Source organism: Electrophorus electricus, chromosome 20 (genome assembly GCF_013358815.1).
Source record: "Electrophorus electricus isolate fEleEle1 chromosome 20, fEleEle1.pri, whole genome shotgun sequence".
NCBI lineage: Eukaryota > Metazoa > Chordata > Actinopteri > Gymnotiformes > Gymnotidae > Electrophorus > Electrophorus electricus.
The window spans coordinates 9,835,511-9,858,760 of record NC_049554.1 but is presented as its reverse complement, the minus strand read 5'-3'; the positions used below and the strand labels follow the sequence as shown (position 1 = coordinate 9,858,760).

General features: G+C 37.1%; 3 protein-coding genes across 6 annotated transcripts; 1 reads left to right on the top strand and 2 right to left on the bottom strand.

Moving 5' to 3' along the window:
- The first annotated feature begins 1,782 nt into the window (after positions 1–1,782).
- Positions 1,783–5,821, top strand: rab43 (RAB43, member RAS oncogene family). 4 transcript variants are annotated; one of them, XM_027015290.2, is made up of 3 exons: positions 1,783–2,082; positions 3,099–3,276; positions 3,521–5,821. In XM_027015290.2, exons 1-3 carry the CDS (start codon positions 1,894–1,896, stop codon positions 3,772–3,774), a joined length of 621 nt encoding a protein of 206 aa, XP_026871091.1. In that variant the 5' UTR covers positions 1,783–1,893; the 3' UTR covers positions 3,775–5,821. The 4 variants fall into 4 exon arrangements, with proteins under 4 accessions (XP_026871091.1, XP_026871090.1, XP_026871089.1 ...); XM_027015289.2 differs by having other exon boundaries at positions 3,093–3,276; XM_027015288.2 differs by having other exon boundaries at positions 1,783–2,136.
- A 401-nt stretch (positions 5,822–6,222) lies between these two features.
- Positions 6,223–15,006, bottom strand: zgc:77375 (uncharacterized protein LOC402927 homolog). Its single transcript, XM_027015291.2, has 8 exons — positions 14,796–15,006; positions 13,354–13,551; positions 13,022–13,134; positions 11,977–12,070; positions 9,854–9,887; positions 9,147–9,321; positions 8,581–8,769; positions 6,223–8,083 (listed from the first exon to the last, which is right to left on the bottom strand). Exons 1-8 carry the CDS (start codon positions 14,898–14,900, stop codon positions 7,684–7,686), a joined length of 1,308 nt encoding a protein of 435 aa, XP_026871092.2. The 5' UTR covers positions 14,901–15,006; the 3' UTR covers positions 6,223–7,683.
- Positions 15,007–15,649: 643 nt separating this feature from the next.
- On the bottom strand, positions 15,650–21,095 carry isy1 (ISY1 splicing factor homolog). Its single transcript, XM_027015269.2, has 11 exons — positions 21,040–21,095; positions 20,471–20,493; positions 20,252–20,303; positions 20,101–20,166; positions 19,831–19,873; positions 19,614–19,726; positions 19,017–19,134; positions 18,294–18,416; positions 17,278–17,393; positions 16,717–16,806; positions 15,650–16,271 (listed from the first exon to the last, which is right to left on the bottom strand). The coding sequence occupies exons 1-11, from the start codon at positions 21,040–21,042 to the stop codon at positions 16,164–16,166; spliced, it is 855 nt and encodes a 284-aa protein (XP_026871070.2). The 5' UTR covers positions 21,043–21,095; the 3' UTR covers positions 15,650–16,163.
- Positions 21,096–23,250: the final 2,155 nt, after the last annotated feature.

Genomic DNA, 23,250 nt, shown 5'->3' with positions numbered 1-23,250 from the left:
TTGAAAAGAATGGTTCTTAATGAGGAAAAGAAGGGTTCAATTGTAGCTTTACTGGCAGTGGGATACAGTGAGCGTCAGGTTGCTTCCATGTTGCAAATTTCAAAAACTACGGTTCATAAGACCAAGGTCAAGCAGCAAACATATGGGACAACATCTACAGACTGACAGAGGTCGAAAACGACTCTCTACCGACCGTGAGGATTGCCATGTCATTCGAATGTCACTTAACCACCGTAAAATGACGTTGAGTGACCTACAAAAAGAACGGCATGCAGCAGCTGGGGTGAATTGCACAGTGAGGATGTTTCGAAACAGGCTTCCGGGGGCAGGGCTGAAGTCATGCAAAGATAGAAAAAAGCCCTTCATCAATGAGAAGCAAAGAAGAGCCAGACTGAAGTTTGTGAAAGACCGTAAGGATTGGACCATAGAAGACTGGAGTAAGGTCATCTTCTCTGATGAGTGCAATTTTCAGCTTTGTCCAACACCTAGTTATGTAATGGTTAGATATAGACCTGGAGAGGCCTACATGCAAGTGTCTCGCACCCACCGTGAAATTTGGTGCAGGATCGGTGATAATCTGGGGATGTTTCAGCAAGGCTAGAATCGGACAGATTTGTCTTTGTGAAGGACATTTGGATCAAGCCACTTACAAAACTGCTTCCATCTGCTCTGACAGTGTTCCCCAACTCTGATGATCGTTTTTTTTAAACAGGACAATGCTCTGTCACACAGCCAGGTCAATCAAAGTGTGGATTAGGGACCACCAGATCAAGACCCTATTAGATCAAGACCCAATCTCCAGACCTGAACCCCATTGAAAACCTCTGGAATGTAATCAAGAGGAAGATGTATGGTTACAAACCATCAAATAAAGCCGAGCTCCTGGAATTTCTGTGCCAAGAGTGGTGTAAAGTTACCCAACAGCAATGTGAAAGACTGGAAAGCATGCCAAGCTGTGATTATTCCACCAAATACTGACTCCTCCTAAGTTGAAATATGAATATTATTTATATATATAAATAATAAATGAATATGAGCTTGTTTTCTTTGCATTATTTGTGGTCTGAAATTTCTGTAACTGTTTTGTTATTTTGACCATTAGTCATTTTCATAAACGAAAAAAAAATGCTCTAAAATACAATGTTTTTATTTGTAGTTTGGAAGAAATGTTGCCAGTAGTTTATAGAATAAAACAAAACTGCTCAACCTGGTCAAACACACACCCATCAATTGTAAAACTAGAGAAACTGATAATTTTGTAGTGGTCTCTTTTTTTAATTCCCCCCCGCAGTTGTATATTGTTTAGAATAAATTTTAGATGTACATCTTAGAAGTAATAACAGGTAGTGGTTAGTTTATTTTATGTCTTGTTTCACTGCTTATTATTGCACCCAATGTATGATGCTGAACATTATTTACAAATCTAGAGTAGGTCTAAATCACAATAACATTTTAACTCATTTAACCCTTCATCAATTGATGTGAAGTTTGTGAAGAATTTCAGTAACTATTAGCCTATGCCTTTCGCAACGCACTAGTGAGAGACAATCATCTTACCCTTTAAATTTATAGCTGTGTCAGCTGTAACTTTAATCATATTAATACTCATTAATGCTTTTAAATGGCCTCAGATGAGGACACCTTTCCAAGAATGTAAACTGTGGCCAAATATATTTGAGTACGACTTGAACAACGTGTAGCACCAAATTAGTCAGGCACTGAGGTCGGATACCTAAAGACTGTTGTTGATGTCAGAGATCTCTTCCGCGTTGGCAATTTTTGCAGGTGCCGACTTATCCACGTCAGTTTGGTTCTTTGTAGCCTTTGCAAGACTGTCGATAACAGTTTATAATAGTTAACAGTCTTCATAAAGACAATCACTTACTGGACATAATGTCAATGCTGGATTCTGATGACAGTTACGATTTCGTCTTCAAAATAGTTTTAGTTGGCGATGTCGGTGTTGGTAAAACTTGTGTTGTTCAGCGTTTTAAGACGGGCATATTTATCGAAAGGCAGGGAAACACGATCGGAGTGGATTTTACCATGAAAACAATGGAAATTCAGGGTAAAAGAGTAAAGGTTGGTTCGCTGGCGGTGATAACCATTTTTTTTCCCGTCATTTATGCTGTTGAGGTAACAAACTCAGTGACTTGGTACAGTCTGATAATTTCCCCCAATGTGTGTTGTGTTTGGGTTTTGTTTGCCTGTTTATCATTCTATGTTTAAAAACAACTAATGGGCTATAAATGTTCGTTTGTAGGCTATGTGTGATGTTAATTTCAATTTAGCCTAGTTGGCACGACAGGTTCATTGCACTGTTATGCAACATTAGCTAATTGGCAGAACAACCTGGCTTAGTAAAACAGATTTGAAATAAACAAAGATATGTGTGTGTACATATGACGGCTGAATGAAACGAAGTTATTAAAACACTCTGGCCAGTCAGACAGACTTGTAGACATATGTTACATAAGATGTCCAATAACTTTGTCCCCAAACCAAAGATTTTATCATAATTTCGGTCTTGCAAGGGTGCAGTGCTATGTTACATGGTTTACAGAATTGTATAAAAATAGTTTATAATGTAAACGTGTTGGAAGTTTGTTAGTTTTAGATGTGTGGATGCTATAGGCTGTGTATAGTTCCATTGTGAATGCCTACTAATGGATGACTCGGCAAAATGTCAGTCCTTTTATGGTTGAGACCTGGTTCTAGTGGATGTTGGTCAAATACACACTAAATTGGAAGTGGAATAGCTGAGTGTATTTTATTACTATTTTATTATCAATTGTCATCTGTTTTTAAAAATATTCAGAAAAAAAGACTATGTATATTCATTTTATTGTTTTGAGACAGGAGCCATTACAGTACTGTGTTCCTTGTAAGATCAAAGTATTAGATAACCAAATTTCATTTTGGTTGAAGGCAGAAACATGGTTTTAATATTAATAATGCACTATCTGCAATACAACTGTTCTAAAATGTAATTTAGGCTCCATAGGAAGAGTGTTATCAGTGTTACCACAATATGTAGATGATGGTTGTAACAGAAGCACGTGTGTTGTTGAGTCACCACTGTTCTCGTCTAGCTGCAGATCTGGGATACAGCTGGACAGGAGAGGTTTCGAACCATCACTCAGAGCTATTACCGCAGTACCAATGGCGCCATCATCACCTATGACATCACCAAGAAGGCCTCTTTTATGTCTGTGCCCAAGTGGATGGAAGATGTCAAGAAATACGGTGGCTCTAACATTGCTCCCCTTTTAATAGGTTAGTGAAATTTCTTTTTATGTTTTGTTATTTTGTAGCACAAGGTTCAGGTTTTGGTTAGTATGTGGTTATGTTTTACACAGCTTCCTAAATACATGGCATACGTATAAGGGTAATTAAATAACAGTAAATCATCAGTGTCAAAAGTACAGAGACCCAAGGAATATAACATTTTACACAGAGTCTGATTTTTTGTGTTTATGACTGTATAGAAGTTCATGCTTCAGTGTGTTCTGCTCCCCAGGTAATAAATCAGACCTGACTGACCAGCGTGACGTTTCCTTTGAGGAGGCTCAGACTATGGCTCGCCAGTTGGACTTCATGAGTGTCATTGAAACATCCGCCAAGGACTCTAGCAATGTGGATGAAGCGTTTAACAAAATGGCGAGTGAGCTAATGTTGAGACATGGTGGGCCCATGTTCAACGACAGTGCATCCGACAGCTTCAAACTGAACAGCAAAGATGTAATCAGTGAGGGCTGGGGTTGTGGTTGTTGATATCTGCCTTTTTGTTTCCAGCCAGTAGTGTTAACATTGCTAGCACTGCAGGGCAGCATGAGACTCCAATGGTATGAACTGCAGTCCAATTGTCAAATGATTGATATCACTTGAGCCACTCAATTTTTCAGGGACCAGCAGATGACTATATCATACATGGAAGTGACTGTGTTTTAAGATAGAGGAATCACAGAGAATGGTTCAGACTGCACACAGTGCACTCTGGTTTGTGGTCACTTTTTATAGGAGCTTTGAAGTTCTCTGGTTGTAATGAGGGATTAGGTTTAGACTCAGTATGCGTGAATGGTTAGATGGGGACCAGCCTAAAATTCTTATCCACTCATTAAATAGCTAGCGAAATAGATAGCTGAAGCTCAGCTAGCTTCTTATATTTTCCATATCTTAATCTTCTAAACTTTAAATAAATGCACTCTTTTTGTTGATTGTGTGTGAAGTGTGAAAGAGAGGACAATATTCTCCCATGCCAGAGTTTACCAAAGGTAACATATACAAGATGCATTTAACAGAATATATAACTGTTTAAAACTGCAGCTGTTACTGAGGGACACCTATTAGTCTTTGTATTATCACATGATGCCATCAAGGCAGATACTCTGCAGTGCAGAAGTTAGCAAGCTTTGTGTCTTGGCCATGAACTGGAAACCTATTGAGCCTGCAGCATTTAAGATGACCAAGATGAGTATAATAACTCATTGGCCAGTGTCCTCTCAGAGCTGGGACCACTTCTTACCATATAAACTACTGCCAAGAAATTATGTATTTTATATGAATTCTAGATTCTACCATGTTATAGACATAGAATTTTAAAAATGTAAATACATTTGAGGGCATTTTCAATAAGGTTGCAACTGTATGTTTTGATTGTCAGACCTCCAAATCAAGTCAATCAAGACCATGAATTTTACCATCCACTGCCATGAGACAAAAGTCCTGTTGGGAATGTAAACATATAAGAACAATATTGTGCAAAACCTCTATCATTTAAAATAATAGGACAATTTCTATATTGTGTGCATTTCTAACCATATTTATGTTTTGTTCATTATTCCTTGGGGTGCACATTATTTATATTTTTAAAATTTTGTGTTCTCTCAAAACCTTGCTGAAATGGAATTTAAATTGGAAGCTTGGTACAGATGCATTAGCAAGTCAAAGACTGCATCTCAACCCAATCGTAGTCACATATCTTTACTGTTTATCTACATGCTGTTTAATTTACCTGAATTAAGTTTAGAGGTTCAGTTTAGAAGGTCTTTAATATTTCACAGATGGAAGTATCATTTTTGTAAAATTATTTATACTCAGTATAAAAGGGAAAGCAATACTAGTTAGTTGCAGATCACTTTCATTTCATTTTTTTCCATTTCTAAGAATTTTTTTTATTTTTATCATTTGATGTACATTTTTCTTATTAAGTTTATTGGTGAATTAGGGCAGTACAGATGTTTTTATTTACTTGAAAGTGAATCAAATTAAAACTTCATGAGTTAGAATTTAGTGCCTTTTAATACAGTTTTGATACTGTTAGAATTACGACATGCTAATGTTTTTCTAGGTATAAGACCTTATGGTATCTACAAAAATATAACTATGCATTTCACCATCAGCCAATTAAAGGTTCTTCTATAATGATGTTTGTAATCTATGTAGGAATAGTAATTTAATACTTTCAATTACATGTTCATATTGAATAAATTCTAATTGTATTATTTTGTAAATAAAACGTTATTGGAACATGAATAGTGATTTAATGAAATTTGGACTATTCTACAACTTTGCTTTTTTTCCAGTAGTTGTTTTGAATACATTTAAATATATATTTTTCTGAATTTTCCTGTTCTGTTGAATCTATGTAAACCTTAATATTTTCTCTGTAAATATGTCTGAACTATAGCAATTTAACACAAAGCTATGGCATGAAGTAGTCATTTAATCAATTTTCCATGTGATTGCAGTGAAATGTATGAAACTTCTGTATAGTATGACTTATGAGCACAACACATTAATATAGCGACTTTTGCTTTCAGTGTGAGTCTCTGCAGATTCTATCCAATCACATATGGACTGTAATACAGCAACTCTTTTATAACCACAACCTCTTTGATAGTGCTCCACTGTATTGGTAATAGATTGATCCATCCCAACATCAGGCAGGCTCGAGGATTGGCACAAAACACAAGCCACTTCAATAAATATTGTATCCCCTTCCTCCAGTATCCAAATCCTCCAGAATCCCCTTTTACATTGCAGGGAATATAGCCAACCTAGAAGTAACATATCAACAGTGAATAACAGGCAGTACAGATTTGGATATTATTGCAGTTACAATAGCATGTTAAATCTGGTCATTTCCTCTTATTTCCTCAGTAAAACCGAAGTAGATGCATGCAGTCTTTACTTGTAGCAATTAATATGCACGGGTGCTAAAATAATTGCAAATTTTATTATAAATATGAACCCAGTGACTTTAACATCTGAATAAAATACTTTTATCAACATTTCAAGAATAATTATACATTTAAAATAAATACATTATACATGCAACACAATGTCACAGTGGTAGCACTTTCTTTTTGTTGGCCTTTATTGTTTAGAAATAAGGTCGAACTTTCTGTTTCTTAAGAGATGTGGTTAAACATTTTTCTATATATTTTTAAAGATTAACCTCATAATTAATAATTAAAATGAGTTTATTTATCTGCTTAAATCATAGATAAGGCAGTGTTTAAAAAAGAGACCATAAAAATGTAGTGGTACACTTACAATGCTCCTATTGCTCTCATAAACACATGTAAAACGAACTCACAATTATGATGGCACTACAGACACCCTTAGTGCACAAATGTAACAGTAAATTAACTAAAAATTTAAAACACTTTTAAAAAGATTAATGGTACATCAGAGGTCATGTTGACAGTGAATGTTGACATTAAAACACAAGTCTTGCCCAAATGCTGGTGTCAAACAGTATAGGCAAATTCGTAATACTTTCTAATATTATATCAAAAGAAACTAGGAAACTAATGACTTTCAGTACTTTAAGGAATAAAACCCCCCAGTATATTTGATAAAAAATTAATAGTGATGTCATTTAAATAAAAGCTTATACAATTTAAGTAAAAATTTCAAAAAGTGAAACATTTGTGTAAATCACTATTGCAAATAACACACAAAAAATGCTTTGCTTCAGTGTTATACATTTCACTACTTGAGTACTAAAATTGTACCATTAACATTGTATTTCAATAAACATTACAGTGTAACTTGTATGTAAACAAACATGTATGGAATAAAACAAAGATGTTAAAATGCCCTTATGATATTTTCAAAAGCAACAGTTGGTTAATACTATATATTAGCAAAATCCTAACAAAATGGCAGGAAAATCGTGAAACCACTTGCAATATGAAACAAATTGTACTAAGCACTGTTTCAAGTAAAAACAAAGCTAAAATTCTGCTGTGTGAATGTTCCTTAGCCTTAACCATTATAAGAGAAATGGTAAAACTGACCTCTGCTCAGTGTAAAAGGGCAATGTTCACCAACTCCTTAAACAGCAGCGAGGGCCATACTTAAACATTAATAATACTTAAAAATTCAAATAACTAGAATTTACAGTAATGTACTGTAAAATGACTTTGGAAAGAACAAAAACTATTGTACAGATACAGAAAAATGTAAATATGGTTCCTATGGGATAAAACAAACACAAAAAGTAACCATCTGAAGAGACAGCACTGAAGTCAAATTACAGTACTGCAAGCGTTCTTTATGAATGAATAATATACCACAGTATCTTTAGTGTCATGTTTTAAAATGTGGCATTGTGCTTAGTATCACATAGCTAAATCAACTTCAGAGCAGCATCTGCATATCCCGTTGTCATAACTACACAAGTGTCACAAACTTCTCCATCTCGAAGATGAGCTCAACGGCATCGTCCACATCCCGGATAATGCTGCCCGGCTCCACTAGGGCTGGGTCGATGTGGAAGTCCCGGTGCCCATGGAAGACGGTCTGTTTGAGGCACTGGCTGGCAGCCCTGGGCACCTCAGTGTGTGGGTTGTACACCCCAGTGCACACCAGGATAGACTTGCAGGAGGTGGCAGAAGGGGAGGCCAGCTCGGTCTCCCAGCTGCCATCTACATCCATGTCCTGGGCGACCTGTGACGGCACTCCAGTGCCTGTTGCCACCTGTACCAGTGTCTTAGCATTCTTCCTGGTCAGCCGTTCCTCAAGGTAACGATTATAAAGGTTGGCACCATAGATGTCAGTCATGAGGTTGTCCCTAATTATTTTCAGAGGATATTGTAAAAAAAAAAACCAACAACACAAAAACAGGACATTAAAAATGGCTTGTGCGTCAAGAAAAAAATATATATTTAACAGAGAGGAGAATTTAAGTGCAGTGCCAGATATACTCTCCTGTTTGTTAATAGGATCTTTGCTAACGTGTCTAAAAACATGTTACTGGTGTTTCCAGGGTTACTGCACCTCTGGGCTCATAATATCTCCCACAGGAGAGCTCTGTGACAGTAACTGAGCCAATCAGGTCATGCAACAAAAGTGAGCACATCTAGACTATACAGGTTAAGATGGAGGGTTAACTTCTACTCTCAGTTCCATAAATGAATAAAAGCAGTTTGTTAGGTTTCACAAAAAAAGCTGAAGTCATCTCAAGGCCAGACGAAGGCAGGAACCTGCAAACACTTGAGTTATCACTTCCAGTCATCCAGGCTTTTGGAACCACTGGCATGAGACAGTGAGGAAGTGAAAGCACCTTACCCAACAGCATACAGGGTTGTGACAGGCGCTCGCCAGCCTCTCTGTACAGCCTGTTCTCTGATGAGGTACTCGGCATAATGGTAGGTCAGCTCACTGGGCTTCCCCATTAGGGCCTCATATTTCAGCTCCTTGCCTGTGATCTTCTTGTAGATGTTCTCCAGGCACACCATGAATGTTCCGTGACCAAATCTGGTGGCAGGACAAAAACAAACAAACAAACAAACAAACAAAAACAAAACACAAAAAAACCCCAAGAAAACAAAAAACATAAAACAAAAAACAAGATCATTACTGAAGAGAAATTTGTAGAAGTAGTAGTTTAAACTCAAATAAACATCTTGTGTACATACATCACATGCTACAAACCAAATCAGGAAATGGCTATTTCCTTAAAATACTCTGTGAGATACTGGCTGCTCCATGCTAAGATGGCAGTTTAAGAAGATGCATGCTTTGTTGGGTGATCATTGTTATTCAAAACCATAATTTGAATGTTACACAAAATATATATTGTGAAACCATAAATAAGCATAAGATGCCTAAATGATAAACATTAAAATTCTTACCGTGGTGACTGTGCTTCTGCCATCCACAAGAGGTCCATGTTACAGGCTAAGAGTGGCAGGTGGGAGGAGTGGGAGGTCTCAAATGTATTACTCAGATTCCCATTGGTCAGCAAAACATCAATAATCAGCTGTAGGTTGGTTTCCCATCGAATGGGTTCCCCAAAAAGTATCACAGCTGCAATTTAAAAAGACAGAGAAATAATTGCTGCCATTATCTAGAAATGAGAGTGGTAAATGGAACCTTAGTAACTGTGTAACCTTATGTTTCTAATTTTGTCACAAAGTTCTTTCTGCCTGTTGTATATTTTCAATTTCCTCATATAGTGATTGCAGTTACTGTTAAAAACAAATTCATTAAACCTAAAACAAATTCATTTAAAAGCCAATCATATAAGTGCGAATGTTCTCTACTTAATGGTAAGAACACAATACATAATTAACTAAGCACAAAAACAAAGTATGTCAGAGACACACCCACTGTTGATCTGCTTCTGATACTAGTGCTAATAAGTTGCTATGATGGGGAAGGGGTGAAACCTAATTAGTAAATGTTAACAAGGTTCACTAAGGGTGGCACTGGTTAACAAGCCTGCAAGTGCAGGACACAGGTAGACAGATTAACAAAGTTCGAAAGTAATAGCCATATCATCAGTAGATAAGGACAGGTATTCCTATCACAAATCCATTTAACAATAAAAGCATCTTACCTTCAATTATAGGGCGGTTCACAATAGGAGAGGACTGTAATAATAATAAAAAAAAATGTACTTGATATATCTCCTGATCTAATTTTGATCAGAGAGATCATGCAATTTATTGCTCAAAATTAGCAAAATTAGCAAAGAATGATGATGTCCTAATTAAACAAATTCAGATTCCTCTTGGATGTGACTTTCTGCAGAGTCAAATCTTACACACAAACACGGATCAAGCTATTTAAGGTCCTCAGATATTGTGGCTGTGTGGTAGTGTGGGGTTGGAACTATATGTGTGGTAGTGTGGGGTTGGGCCTGAATGTGTAGTAGTGTGGAGCTGGAGCTGAATGTGTGGTTATGTGGTATTGGAGCTAAATTCTATAGAAAGGCAGGGTTTTTCTTTTTCAGTATCCACAACAGTACATAAAATTTATTTCTGTATAAAGTAAAATAGTGAAATGTAGTGAAATGCATAAAAACAATTTAAACATCAGAAATAACAACTCTTCTTTCTCATTTATAAGGTTATGAAAACGTCCTGTGTAGGTATTTAAGATCTGTTCATAGTTAATGGTGATTTATAATGCATAATATTTTTGCTTCTCTGATAACTCTCAAATAGGCCGCAAGAGAAAACTCAAGGGCCCCAAACCAGAATTATTTAGTTGATGAATTATTGGCATAGGCTTGATAAAACAAATGTCACCATCAAGAGTCATTTTGGTGAGACTTTACCCAGGGATACTTTGTACACACACTGCCGTTAGTCTGTTTTCCACTGAGTGGGTGAAGAGTTATTACCTGCTATTACTCAGTGTATTACACTGTACTTAATAGTCTAGTTACACTATAACCATATTGGTGTAATGTAAAGGGTCATGCAATTTTGAGGACCAAACAAAAAATAGATGACTAAAATTTGGAAAGTGCTTGTTCAGATCATAGTACTATACCAAGTATCTTAAAAATGATGCACCTAGGAAGGTGTGTTTATGAAGAGATTTAAAAATTGGACTGTTTTGGTACGACTTCAGCTATGCAGTTTATGCAATTATTGATGATTTACTAAGAGACTGAACCAATAAGAGATCCTCACATACTTTAAAATGACTGTTTCCATAATAAAATTGGATTGCAATAGATGGAGTGGATTATGAAAAGATGCAGCAGGAAGGTGGAAACTAAGATTTAAAAGTTGTAGGAGTCAGAGTGGTTTTAGAAGATGACCAGAACTTAGTGGGCATAAAAAGAGAAAGAAATGACATTTCTCAAGACAAATATAGGTCTTCTCAAGATGCCAAGTTTAATAGCTCTAGATTTTGAGTTGTAGGAGGGCAAAAGAATTAGAAAAAAAAAGACTGTCATTGAGCAAAACTGCCCAAATTAGAGATGGAAACAGAGGTGCAGGAAAGAGCTATTGATGTGAAAAAGATGTACATGGACTGACAGAGAATTAAGTTCAGCAGTTTTATGACTGCTATAAAAATGAAATAAATAAGGTTCTGTGAATCGTGGGCAAAATAAGGACAGACATAACAGGGAAGACTGAGTTTCTGTGGGAGCAGAATAAAAATCTATTGGATTGAAACATAAGGCCCAGCAATCAGAGGTTAGAAGAATGAACTGAGAGATCATGAAACTATAAACATTGAGTATTTAGGTGAGGAATTCAACATTAAGGCTTAGCATAGTTAAAAAAAGGAAAAGGCTTATGAATGGGTGGTGACTCTGCACACTGCACATATACACCCAATACTTCTTAGTATTAAGATCAAGGGATCTTTGAAGTTTCAAAACCAGTCATCAATGACTTCCAGCCGATCTACATATTTGCAGCCCCATTGTTCTAATGCAGCACATTAGCTGGGTATTTGATGACTGCAGGTCACCGATTACCTGACAAAGGTGTGTTGATAGCTGGAACAGAACATTCAGATTACATTTACAGCATTTAGCTGATGCTTTTACCCAAAGCGACTTACAATTACGACAGAATACATCTAGAGCAATAGAGGGGCCTTGCTAGTCATGGGCCTGCAAGCTTGAATCTGACCCTGGGTTGGATACTGTATTTGTACTTTTATGTAGTGCAACAGGACCACTGCATCCATCAGAAGCATGGTCGATACACTTACTGGCAGCTTTGGGCGTCTGTTGTGGTCCACCATGTCCAGCAGAGGAAAGGATTCTCTTAGCATGTCTATACTGATCACCTTGGTAAAGCCCAAGCTGAAAGAATGAGTTAAAGTTTTGACAGCGGCACAGCAGTAAATGCGTCAACAGCTCAGTCACATAAAAAGAGCAAAGTAAGCACACATTCGCAGATTAGCTTTCTTTTACTTACTTCTCCAAGAAAACAGTGTAAGTATGAATACAACACCCTCTCCCCCAATAGACATGAACAAAAAGTGTGAATGGCACATGCATGGCCTTTTTGTTCAAGGGGAGGTTTACTAGATAGTCTACATGAAAAGGAACTTTAAGGACAACTTTACTGTTGTTCATTGTTTAGGTTCATTTTTTTGGAATGTCAGCTTGTTGATTCCTGTGTTAGCATCTCTAATTCACTTAATACCTTAACTTCTTAAACTAAAATAGTGGTTCCAAGTGACTCATTTCAAGGATAAGAATTTTGGGGTTAAGGAACAGGATTTAAAAAAATGCTTTCAATTTTGTGTTAATTGTATCTTAGCACTAATTTAAACGGCTTATTCTATCAAATGTCTCCTTTAATTACAACATGTATAGCATCATGTGAGACAAATAGAACAAATGCATATAAAACTTGAATGTAACTACATTGGAGAAAAGATCTCATCCCAGGAGAACAGTTTACTGTTGTGCATCTTATCCATTGGACCCAATCAATGCACTAGAATCAACATTCCCATTGTGGTGTTTGGAGACACACTCGTTGTCTCACAGAGAATCAAATGATCAGAGTGGAGTGATGAGGCAGCATTTTCTTCCATCGGCTGAGCTTTGTCCCACATTTGGGATGAGCAACACCAAATGGAAATGTTCTACATATTTCACATTAAAATTTTAGAACACTGGAAACCTTTGCAGGTTGATAGTATACAGTGTATTGCCATTCCAAGATTAACAGACTGTATGATACTTCTAAACAAATCAGGTTATAATCCTAAATAGTATATGTAGGGCAAAGTAAAAGGATACTTTTTGGCAATGTCCAGCACTGGTCCTTGACCTGATACCAGAACACACTTGTCATGATATTTCCTGAACATTCTTAAAGGGCTGTGAGACATCACAACTTGATCCTGGGATATCTATATGGGAATAAGGTTTTTATATCAGTAACACTGACAGATCTACAACTATCTTTGTTAACCATATATATATCATAAGAGATGACCACTGTAAAAGCCACTGTAATGTTATGCAAGACATGATCTTGCATATTCAGTTCTCATCCAGGAAAATAGGAAATATTATCTGTTCACTTTTGAGTAATAAAACTTTATTAAAACAATGCGTAGGGAACTCACTGGAACGTCCAAAATGTGAGACAGCTGATTAGCTTTCTTCTGCCGCAGGCAGTTCCCAGCGTTTGTGACAAAAACGACGGGGATGACAAATTGACCATTGGAATCCACCAGCTTCCGGAAGGCTTTCTTAGCTGCTGGGATAGGAGTCTTTCCACGAACCAAGACGCCATCAATGTCAAACAGCAAGCCAAACCTTGGCTGATTTTTTTAAAAGAAATAAAGCATAGATAAAAGCACAAATGTTGGAAAAATATGTAAATCTTTAGGATTGTAAAGTATACTGTCAAACTTTAGGATTGTAAATTACACTGCCAGTGAGAATTCTGCACTGGAATAAACCTAAAGAGATTTGGATTTGTTTTCATTTCTTATTTGTAGTTTTGTATTAGGACTTGGACACATATTGCCCTTAAAAGGCACATATGTTTGTTTTTGGTTTATTTTCTCAGAATGGTGTAAGATCTCAGGATTACATCTTTTTCTACCAACCCATCAGAAAAAAAACAGCTGTGCTTCCTCATAGATTTTTTTTCTTGCCAAAAAGATCAATATGCCAGGAATTCTAACCCAGTTCTTCTGTATGGTATGACACCAGACATGCTAAAATTGGCTTACTACACCTGAGTCCTGTGGTAACAGATGCACCATGTTGATTTAATGGAAGGATGCATGTTTGCATGTGCAAGTGAGTGTGAGTGGGGTTACTGTGGGAAAGGAAAACAAACATGAAGAACTATATAATGCTACTACTTTAGTAGAAAGGTTATAAAATCAGTCATCAAAAAATGTGACAGTATAACCCTATTCTAATAAGCATTTACATTATATAATGTGTATTTTAGGAGAATACCCAATTCATCTGAACAGAAAGTCATGATTATTTTGGAAACATTCATCAGGACCAATTATGAATAAACATATGATTGCTCAATTATACACAGAAATCTAATTACAAGCTAATTCCGCAACACAAGCCATAGTACACATTAGACCATGGATTTAAATGATCCCGTTCCATAACGTTCATTGATCAAGTAAAAAAACAAGTCATATGAAATTATGCAGTAAGGATCATTCTCTAATTGTGGACACGGGAGCATCATAACATTCGCAAAAATATTCAAATGAACTTAATCTTAATTGTTAAATCCATTAGTGAATCTTTATCCTTCTCGTGTTCTTGCACATTTATACATTTTTTTTCATTATGCACTGGGGAATCATAAGTTTGGTGAAGGAACAGGATGTAAAAACAATACACTGCATTATCGCTTATCACATTTAAACACTTCACAATTAAATGTGTAAACAAGACATAAAACCTAAAGCAGCAATGGATGTGTACATCTGAAAAACATCATATGATGAATTCAGAGAAGACGAACCGCATTATATATCAGCTACTTTAACGATTTAGGAATTAACACAAGTCTTTCTGTTACCTTGTTGGTAGACGATGTGGAGGCGCTTTGTGCCAGCGCAGTCACTTGGACGAGCCGGGAAACAAGGCAGTTCCTCGATCTAAACACTAAACCCAAGGCCTTCATTTCGTTTCTATTTCGCCAGCTCCCAACAGCCACGACAACCACCGTCCTTTCTGTCCTGTTTCGACTCGCTCAGTAGCTCCATAAAGCTTTTTTACGAGAGTGATGTGACGACAGAGGAGGTGGTCCAATTCAGGAAATTAGTATATTCGCTGACAAATGAGTAATTCTCACGAATAGCCCTCACACTGTGATTTTCATATCAACAAAGGTGTCGAACTTAATGTTGTAGAACAATGTTGTTAAATATTAGCAGACGACGGTCTACATCGTTTTCGTGAGACAGAAACAGGCTTTTCGGGGAGAAGCCGTTACGCTGCCACATTTACAGCTGTGAACGTGCCGTAAGGTCACCGTTTGCCACATCAAACTATCTGTTCAAATGTAATTATAAGGAAAAAGAGACATGCACTTACGTAAAAGTACTTAAAAACCTGAGCTAAATACGTTCAACTGCACTATTGGAGAAGGGGAGGGGGATGCCTGGAAAACAGCTTTACTTTTATTTTGCCTTTACTTTTACTCCATATGCCTGATTACTAATAAAGAACTCCGTTTATTCATGTCGCTGGCCCCTTATATTTATTTGCACAATTAGCCGAGTTATGTATAGTTTCAATTGTATTCGACGCTTTTATTTTTTAAGCGTTTTCCCCAAAGACAGTGCGGATGGGATTCCACAGCAGAAATTGTTTCTGGCATTGTAGAAGTACCGCCCTTTGGTTAAAAATGGTTATGGTTAAAAAAAAAACAACAAAGTTTTTGTAGAAAATTATTTACTGGTCTAAAACATGTTTTGTATACAATGCCCACATATTTACAGAGTTGTGTGATGCTTATCTCATAGATGTCTGATATTCATCTACTCCTCAAAATATTTCACATTTTGCGAAATCACTTACTCTCAGAAAATATTCTACAAACCCATAAGTCCACTTCTAATATCAAATGGCATGTGTGAACAGCAGCAAGTAATCTATTCCACTATACCAGTTTTTTGGTGTTCCCTATGAAGTTACGGTACACATAAAGAGTCTACTCCAACCTGAAATATTTAATTAATTTGGACTCCCATGACTTATGTGAAAATCCTTGCATTTCTCCTCCGTCATCTGCAGCACCTCAGAATTAAATCAACCACTGGAATTTCAAATCGCTGTGGCGAGTCTGTCCCTTGCTGCACGATCTTGAGGCGCCTGCCAGCGAGGGAAGAGCAGGAGTACGCGGCCTGAGTACACACGGACCCACACTTGAAGGCCCAGGCCGCTACAGGCCAAGCAGCGCTTTGGCTTCCTCGCTCTGGGCCATTAGGCTTTCGCTGGCGTACTTCTGCAGGAGCTCCATCTTCTTGCGTCTGACCAAAGCTTCTTCGATCTGCGACAGATCAACAGAAGTATTACAACTTGTAGAACCAGGATGATTAGGATGCTTGAGGAGCTTCAGTCTGTTTTTGTAAGCTTAGAACTTTAACGTCACTAAACCAGAAAGACTTTTTTTGCCCTTGGGAGTTACAAAACAAATGTTTTAAAGAAAACAAATGTTTGCAAAAAGCACTTCACATTGTCAGGACTAATATCCTGATCCTACTCCTATAGGGCTACCCATGTTTCTCTCTGTGTTTCCTACAAGCACGCTCAATTGTTCAAAGCTGGTTTAGTACTAAATGGAATGCATGAATTGTGACCATTTTGCAATTAATTAGAGGTCCAAATAAAGAATAATAAACAGTTGTACTTCCCTATCTAAAGCTAAAATATCCAGTGCTGCATTAACGCTCACTAAAAATGTGTGACACTGTACGATGTTGACAATCGCTCACCTCTTTCTGTGACGGCACAGGCACATGAGCTATAAAGGTTTGTGCTCCATCCTCCCCCTCCATCTGTTCCCTCATCTCGTCATCGGATTGCTGGTAGAAAGAACCCAGATTAGAGCAACAGGTGGGAGAACAAACGGGGATAAAATTTAAAAAAGAGGTCCACCAATTAGGAATTATTTCTAGAACAGACAAGCTTCAAAATTTGGTCAATACCAATCCAAGAAGGCTACACACATCTAGTGAAGTCACAATGTCAAACTAAAACTGCGAAGTAAGTATGAACTGATTATGTTATTTCATTATAGCAATTTCCTGTTCTTGTTTTGATTTTTGTCTGATCTTTCTTCCCATCATTACATTCATTTAAAACAAATATAGCACGTATAATACACAGACTCAAGTTTTCTTATCAAAGATGCCTTCAGTTACATTTTTACAATATTACATTTTCCCCCCCTACTATTAAGTCTGCAATCATAAAGATTTAGCAACCCAGTCATGCCGTAGTAAAATGACCGGTTATAACATATCAGAGGTCAAGTTCTCCAAAAGAGCCGCTACCTCATCTTCTTTGACTGCGTATATGTATTCTTCCTCTTCTTCTGTGTCTTTGGTCCCTCCACACACTAAACGGGCTTCTTTATCTGCCTTCCATTTCTCAATGGCCTCTGCCATCGCTGGGACAAAATAAATAAAACAATAGATCAAGGATCTGGAAGGCATTGTGCGAATGCCTTAAAAGACACGTTTACTATCAGTGCCTCTAGAAACTGGTTTATTAACATTTGGTCATACACGTTAACTTGATCTTAGCTTGGCCTAAATGACCCAGCACTTAGATGACCAAGCTCTTGGTACCAAAATCCTAAGGTGTTTCACACTGCACCAAATCAGTGTGACTGAAGGGAGTAACATGACTGGAGCATGGCTGACTGACCCATCCAGCAGAAAGCCACACACCAGGTATGCAGATAATTCCACCAAATAGGAAACGCATGGCAACACATGGGTAGTGGCGTGTAGCGCACAAGACTTCGACTCTTGACGTAGTACATGCACAAAGCTGCCCTTTGTGACTAGATGAGAAAAAGTCCAATGTCTTTCTTTCAGTGAGCATGCATGTGTGTGTGTTTGTGTCTGTCTTTCTCTCTCTCCCAGATCCTAAAGAAGTGAAGTAATTTTTTTAGCTTGAATATCATGGATTTGTCACTCATGTAGTTGATAGCACCATATAACTAATTTAAAGTCTTAGGAAGAGCAAGCAATGCAATAAACCTAAATTTGATGCTGCTTCTTTTTTTGTTTTTGAGTGGTTGCGATAAAATTGGGGACTTTTGCATTAAGGTATGAATGTGGATTCAAACAGACATGCAGTATTTTAGAATTACCTACATTCTCATAGGGAAACTGCATTTTGGCTGAAGTGCACTAATAGACTTTAGTATGGATTCGTTAAAACGTCCTGTGTTTTTTTTTTTTTAAATGAGGGGAACATAGTGGCTTCTGAATGGTCAATTGCTATTACTACGTTAGGGAGAAAGGTCCCAACGGATGCAGTAGAGGTAAATACGACCTACCTTGTTTCTCATACTCTTGCTCTAAAGGTATTAAAACCCCATCGTCCTCGTCCCGGTAGCCATAATATTCAGCATCGATGTCCTTCATCAGCTCAGCCCGTGTTTTTCTGGGTGGTGGGACAGCTACAGCGTAGACGTTACAAGTTACAATTCAGACAGCCATTTTTGTTCATAAAGATGCTCTGTATTCTATGGTTAAAAACAACACGAAAAACATTGGGAGGCAAAACATTGCAGATCAGAATGCACTTGTAAACATAAGTTCCCAACAGCCTGAAATAATCCAATAAACAAAAGAAACAAATGAACAATGAAATTTCTATGCCCCAAGTGGGTACACTGCAGATTTTGTAGAGAAAATAAAACAAGCCACTCTTTGTGACGGCAGAATTTAAAGTTCTAATTTTCACTAATGTTTTTAGCACAAAGGCCTTCATCATAGAAAAGAGACTAAATATATTAATACATAAAACAGTCCCTGTTGGAATGAATTATTGTGTGTAAGCATTTATTGGCTAGCTTACTAAATTTCTGTGATCCAATAGGAAGCGGAAACAAGGTTGTGGCAGTTATTTGATTGGCTGTTGCTTAAACATGTCTTGTTTTATTGCGTATTTAAACTATTCTGGATTTATTATGCTTTATCGAGCACTTTGTTGGACATTGCAGTCACCATAACTACATAAAAAGGCATCATTATAAAAATGCTAACATTCAACTTACGTTCTTTTTCAAATAGTTCTCTTACTCCAGGCAGGTCTTTTGCAGCACCAAAATATTTGTAGCCTCTGTTTCCAGGGACCTCTTTGCCCTCATGGTCAAGCATCTTTGGTCCTACTCTCTGTACAAAGACAGACATTTCAAAGACAGTTCTGCTGCACATTAGAGCAGTGTTCACCAAGCCTCCCGGTGCTTTATAAGAGTTCAGCTCCAACTCAAAATTCTGAAACCTCCTAAACACCTCTTTCAGCAGACCCAACACTGATTAGTTGTGGCGGATGAGGCTTGGAGATCAACTTTACTGGAGTATGACCACTTTACTGGAGTCCCAGATAGAGACTCAGTAATTATTTTTAAAAGTTACAGTGTTACAATGTAATATGCAATCATTACGCAAGCCTTCTATAGTTAAGACGTCTGAAGCAGAACTTTGATTAGCAGGTCAACTACTGAAAGTAGATTAGAATTGTTTAAATAAAGTACAGAATTACTTATTTTATATTACATACAAAAAATTAAGGTAACTTAGATTGTGATATAATATCTAATGCTGAATGACAATTCCTATTTTACTATCACAATGTGGAATTCAAAATTTACCGCATAATCAGGGCCTCCCAATTCTTTGATTCTGACCTCCCAGTGACCCTTCTCTCTGAGAAGCTTGTTGATTTCATCATTCAGATCACGAATCTTAAATTCCCCTAAACCAGCTGAGGAATATTAATCAAAAGTGTGATCACAATCTGAGACATTGTACAATCAATACACCTACAAATATAACTCCAGATTCCTCAAATGATGCAGCAGCACTCACCATTCTGGATCTGTGCCACCTTCTTTGAAATTTCACTGATGATCTATAAGAAAGGTTGAGCATCAAACCACAAAGGTTTTGCTTTAATTAGCACAAATGTGTGTCCATGATTACAGTAAAAACAATTTTTAGAGAAACAAACTAACAAACAAACAAAAACAATGAATAGTGTTTCTGCAGTGCCACACTCATTGAAAATACACAGAACAGTGTATTTTGAAAACCTTTTTCTCATTGGCTCAAACCAGCATTTGCAGAAAATTCTCTTACCTGCCGACGCCATTTCTCTGCTTTAGGCAACTCATTGCATTCAGAGGCAAGAAAAGGGCGTCTTTCCTGTGAGAGTCAACCGCAATCATGAGAAATTACTAAAAGTGTTACGTTTATACTGATCCTGAACACTACTGAACTTAGATTCTACCTTGACTTTTCCTTCTTCAAGTTGGGCCTGACGAAACCTGGCCAAGGCCGTCCTGCAGGGGAGAAAACACAACAAGTTTACACTTAACACAGCCAGTTTACACCTGATATGACTAATTTATACATAAGCAGTAATGCATAAGATTTATAATTATTCGGGCAAATGAAAATAAAACAACACAGTTCAAATATTTACACAGATAAATAAGTCAGGACTTACATGGCCTTTTCTGCATTTCGAGCCTGAATGATAAAACACAATTATTTATTAGCCAATATTCAGAAACTGGAAGATGCAGCAGTGTTTCATTTATCCATATGTCATAAACATGAGCTTTATTGGACCACCGAGTTAATGAAGTGCCGAATATTCTCATTAAAGCAAGACTTCTCTGAACTGCGGGAAGACTAGGCTACATATTTCGATGTGATTAAGCACCTTGCAGTGCTTTCAGACACAGATCAGTGCTGCTTCTGAATTGGAGATGCTGGTAAGAACCATTCATACTAATAGTAAAACAATAATAATACAAATAATAACACAGCATATCTCCAGTAGTGATGGACACTGTTTTGAGTTTTTGACCGATTGTAGCCAATTTCCATCTTACTGACATAGTTAGCTAGCTAACTAATTTGTTAACAAACCAGCTCTAGTTTTTAAATACTTAAAAATAATAGCTATAACCTAAGTTTAAAAAGTACATCGATAAGCCAAGATAAGCCAAAATGTAACAGCTAAATGGTATGTTCAAGATTTTTTTTAAAAAATCTAAAATATCTGCTCACCATGTTTAGCTTTCAATTCAGACCCTTGCGTTTACTCACGCCGTCGCAGAAATTTGACGCAACGATTTACAACTTCCCTGGCGACCAGAATAATTTATTCAAAGAATCTTTGTTCCACGATACCTTTTGTGTTTAAATAGTCTACGTGTATGAAAGCATTGCAGAGATTAAGTAAATTCTTGGACATATACAAAGATAAGTCTATCAGCAAAAAGAAAGATTCAAAAAAAATAAATCTAATTTTAATAACGCAGCTCCATCTAGTGGCGGAGGGTTGTCTATTGTGAATGTTCCTGAAATCGCATAGAATGGGCTATAAATCTCCAATAAGTAGCATCAAAACACCTCCAATAAAAACAGGATTGTACCGCTTACACATCCGAAATTATTTTCATAAACAGGATCTCAGCAGTGATCAAGTAGCGGTTTTAAAAAGTGACGTGTACTGTACTTGAACACTGGTCGTTCCTCGTTAATCAAAAGCGTTTGTCTTCCTCCTTTCAAGTACGTTAAACTGTTTAGATACTATGTGGAAGCATAGTATGAGATGATCTTGGGTTACTAATCCTGTAATCCAACCATAATAAATAATTCAGGCATAGAGTGCTCGAGCTAAACCAAATGCTTTCTCCAGAAGAACAAGTATTGAAAAGTGAAGGTCCATTTGCAGGTGTGCATAATGAACCTGGCGATGACACTTAGTCTCGGTGAGGGTGAACCACGCATTGACCCTTGAAAGCGACTAATGTTCCATCCTTCAATTTTAATGAACGTGAACAGTAACAAAGACATCCCCACTGCACACACAAGACCCTGAAAGAAGCTTGCAGTTTTTATTTTACTTTTATGCCTCCCCAATAAGTGCATTATCTATCGCTGTACCTGAAAATGGATGCAACACAAAGTACGTACAAAATAAGTAAAGTTTTTGTACATTTTGAAATAAAGCAAAAATAATCACATCTACTAGTAGGTTTGTATAAATTCTCTATCACAGGTCTTATCTTATATACTTTCACTGTACCAAGAGTTAACTGACATCTGATAAAATACTGACAAATCAGAATAAACCAATAGGAGACGGGCAAAACATTAACTTAGTTGTGTTGAAAAACTGTTGGTTATTAAGAAACAAACAAAACAAATATCATTGCTGAGATTAGCAACAGACCTGGTAGACCACAGATAAGCATGGCAGTGGATAAACAGAATATTTTCAAACTTGTAACACGTAGGCACAGATGTGTCAAAGGATATCAAAGAAAAGAATACAACAGCATGATTTCAATGTCTACCACAAGAAGCCATCCAGGGCCAAGCCTCAGGATCAGGAAGGCCAGGCTACAATTTGCTAAAAACATGCATACAAACGCCTACAGTAGGCTATAAAGTTGATACTCTGCATTTTAACCTCAGATATTATTTCATTTGAATTCCTATGTGCTGGGGTACAAAGATAAATCTGTCACTACCTAGTTACTTACAAATTGCACTGTGTAACATCACTTCAGCTAGCTACCGTCAATGATAAAACACACTAAAGTCAGTAGGTTTTAATAATGCATATCGTCAATACCATTAGTATCATTAGTGAATATTTTATCATAGGGCAATATTAACGACTAGTACATTCCAGTTTCAAAACAGTGTACATACTTTTGAACTACTCCTATTTTGAAGTGATGCCTTTTGTGATTTAGGACTGGTATGCCCATTGACCATGACAGCTCTGGCAGGATTAGCCATTTTCTTCTTTGCAGCCTCTTCAAACTGAAGGTGGTGTAGCTCCTTGGTGACTGTGGTCATTTCTGAGTTCCTTGCTTGCAATGCTTTGTTTGTCTTCGCTAGAGTGGCTGTCAACTCCTGTATCACCTTCTCTTTCCGACTGCATTCGTGTTCCAAGCACAGCACCCTCTGATTGAGCCTGGCAGCCATAACTTTGGCAGACTGCAGCTACAGGGTCAAAATTTCAATAAAACAAGCTAATATGAGGAATCCTAATGAAGTACCCTAAAACAACAGAGCTCTTTTAAAAATTCAGCAGAAACATTTAACATTGCCCACTCCAAACAGAGACATTCTCATTTTAAAAAACCTTATCATTTTATTGGTTCTTAAAACTGAGTGGCATAAAATATAGATCATTAGATGATACTAGATGATTTTCCAATAGTCCTTTCATATTCTTTCATTATCAGGAGGATGTTTTAG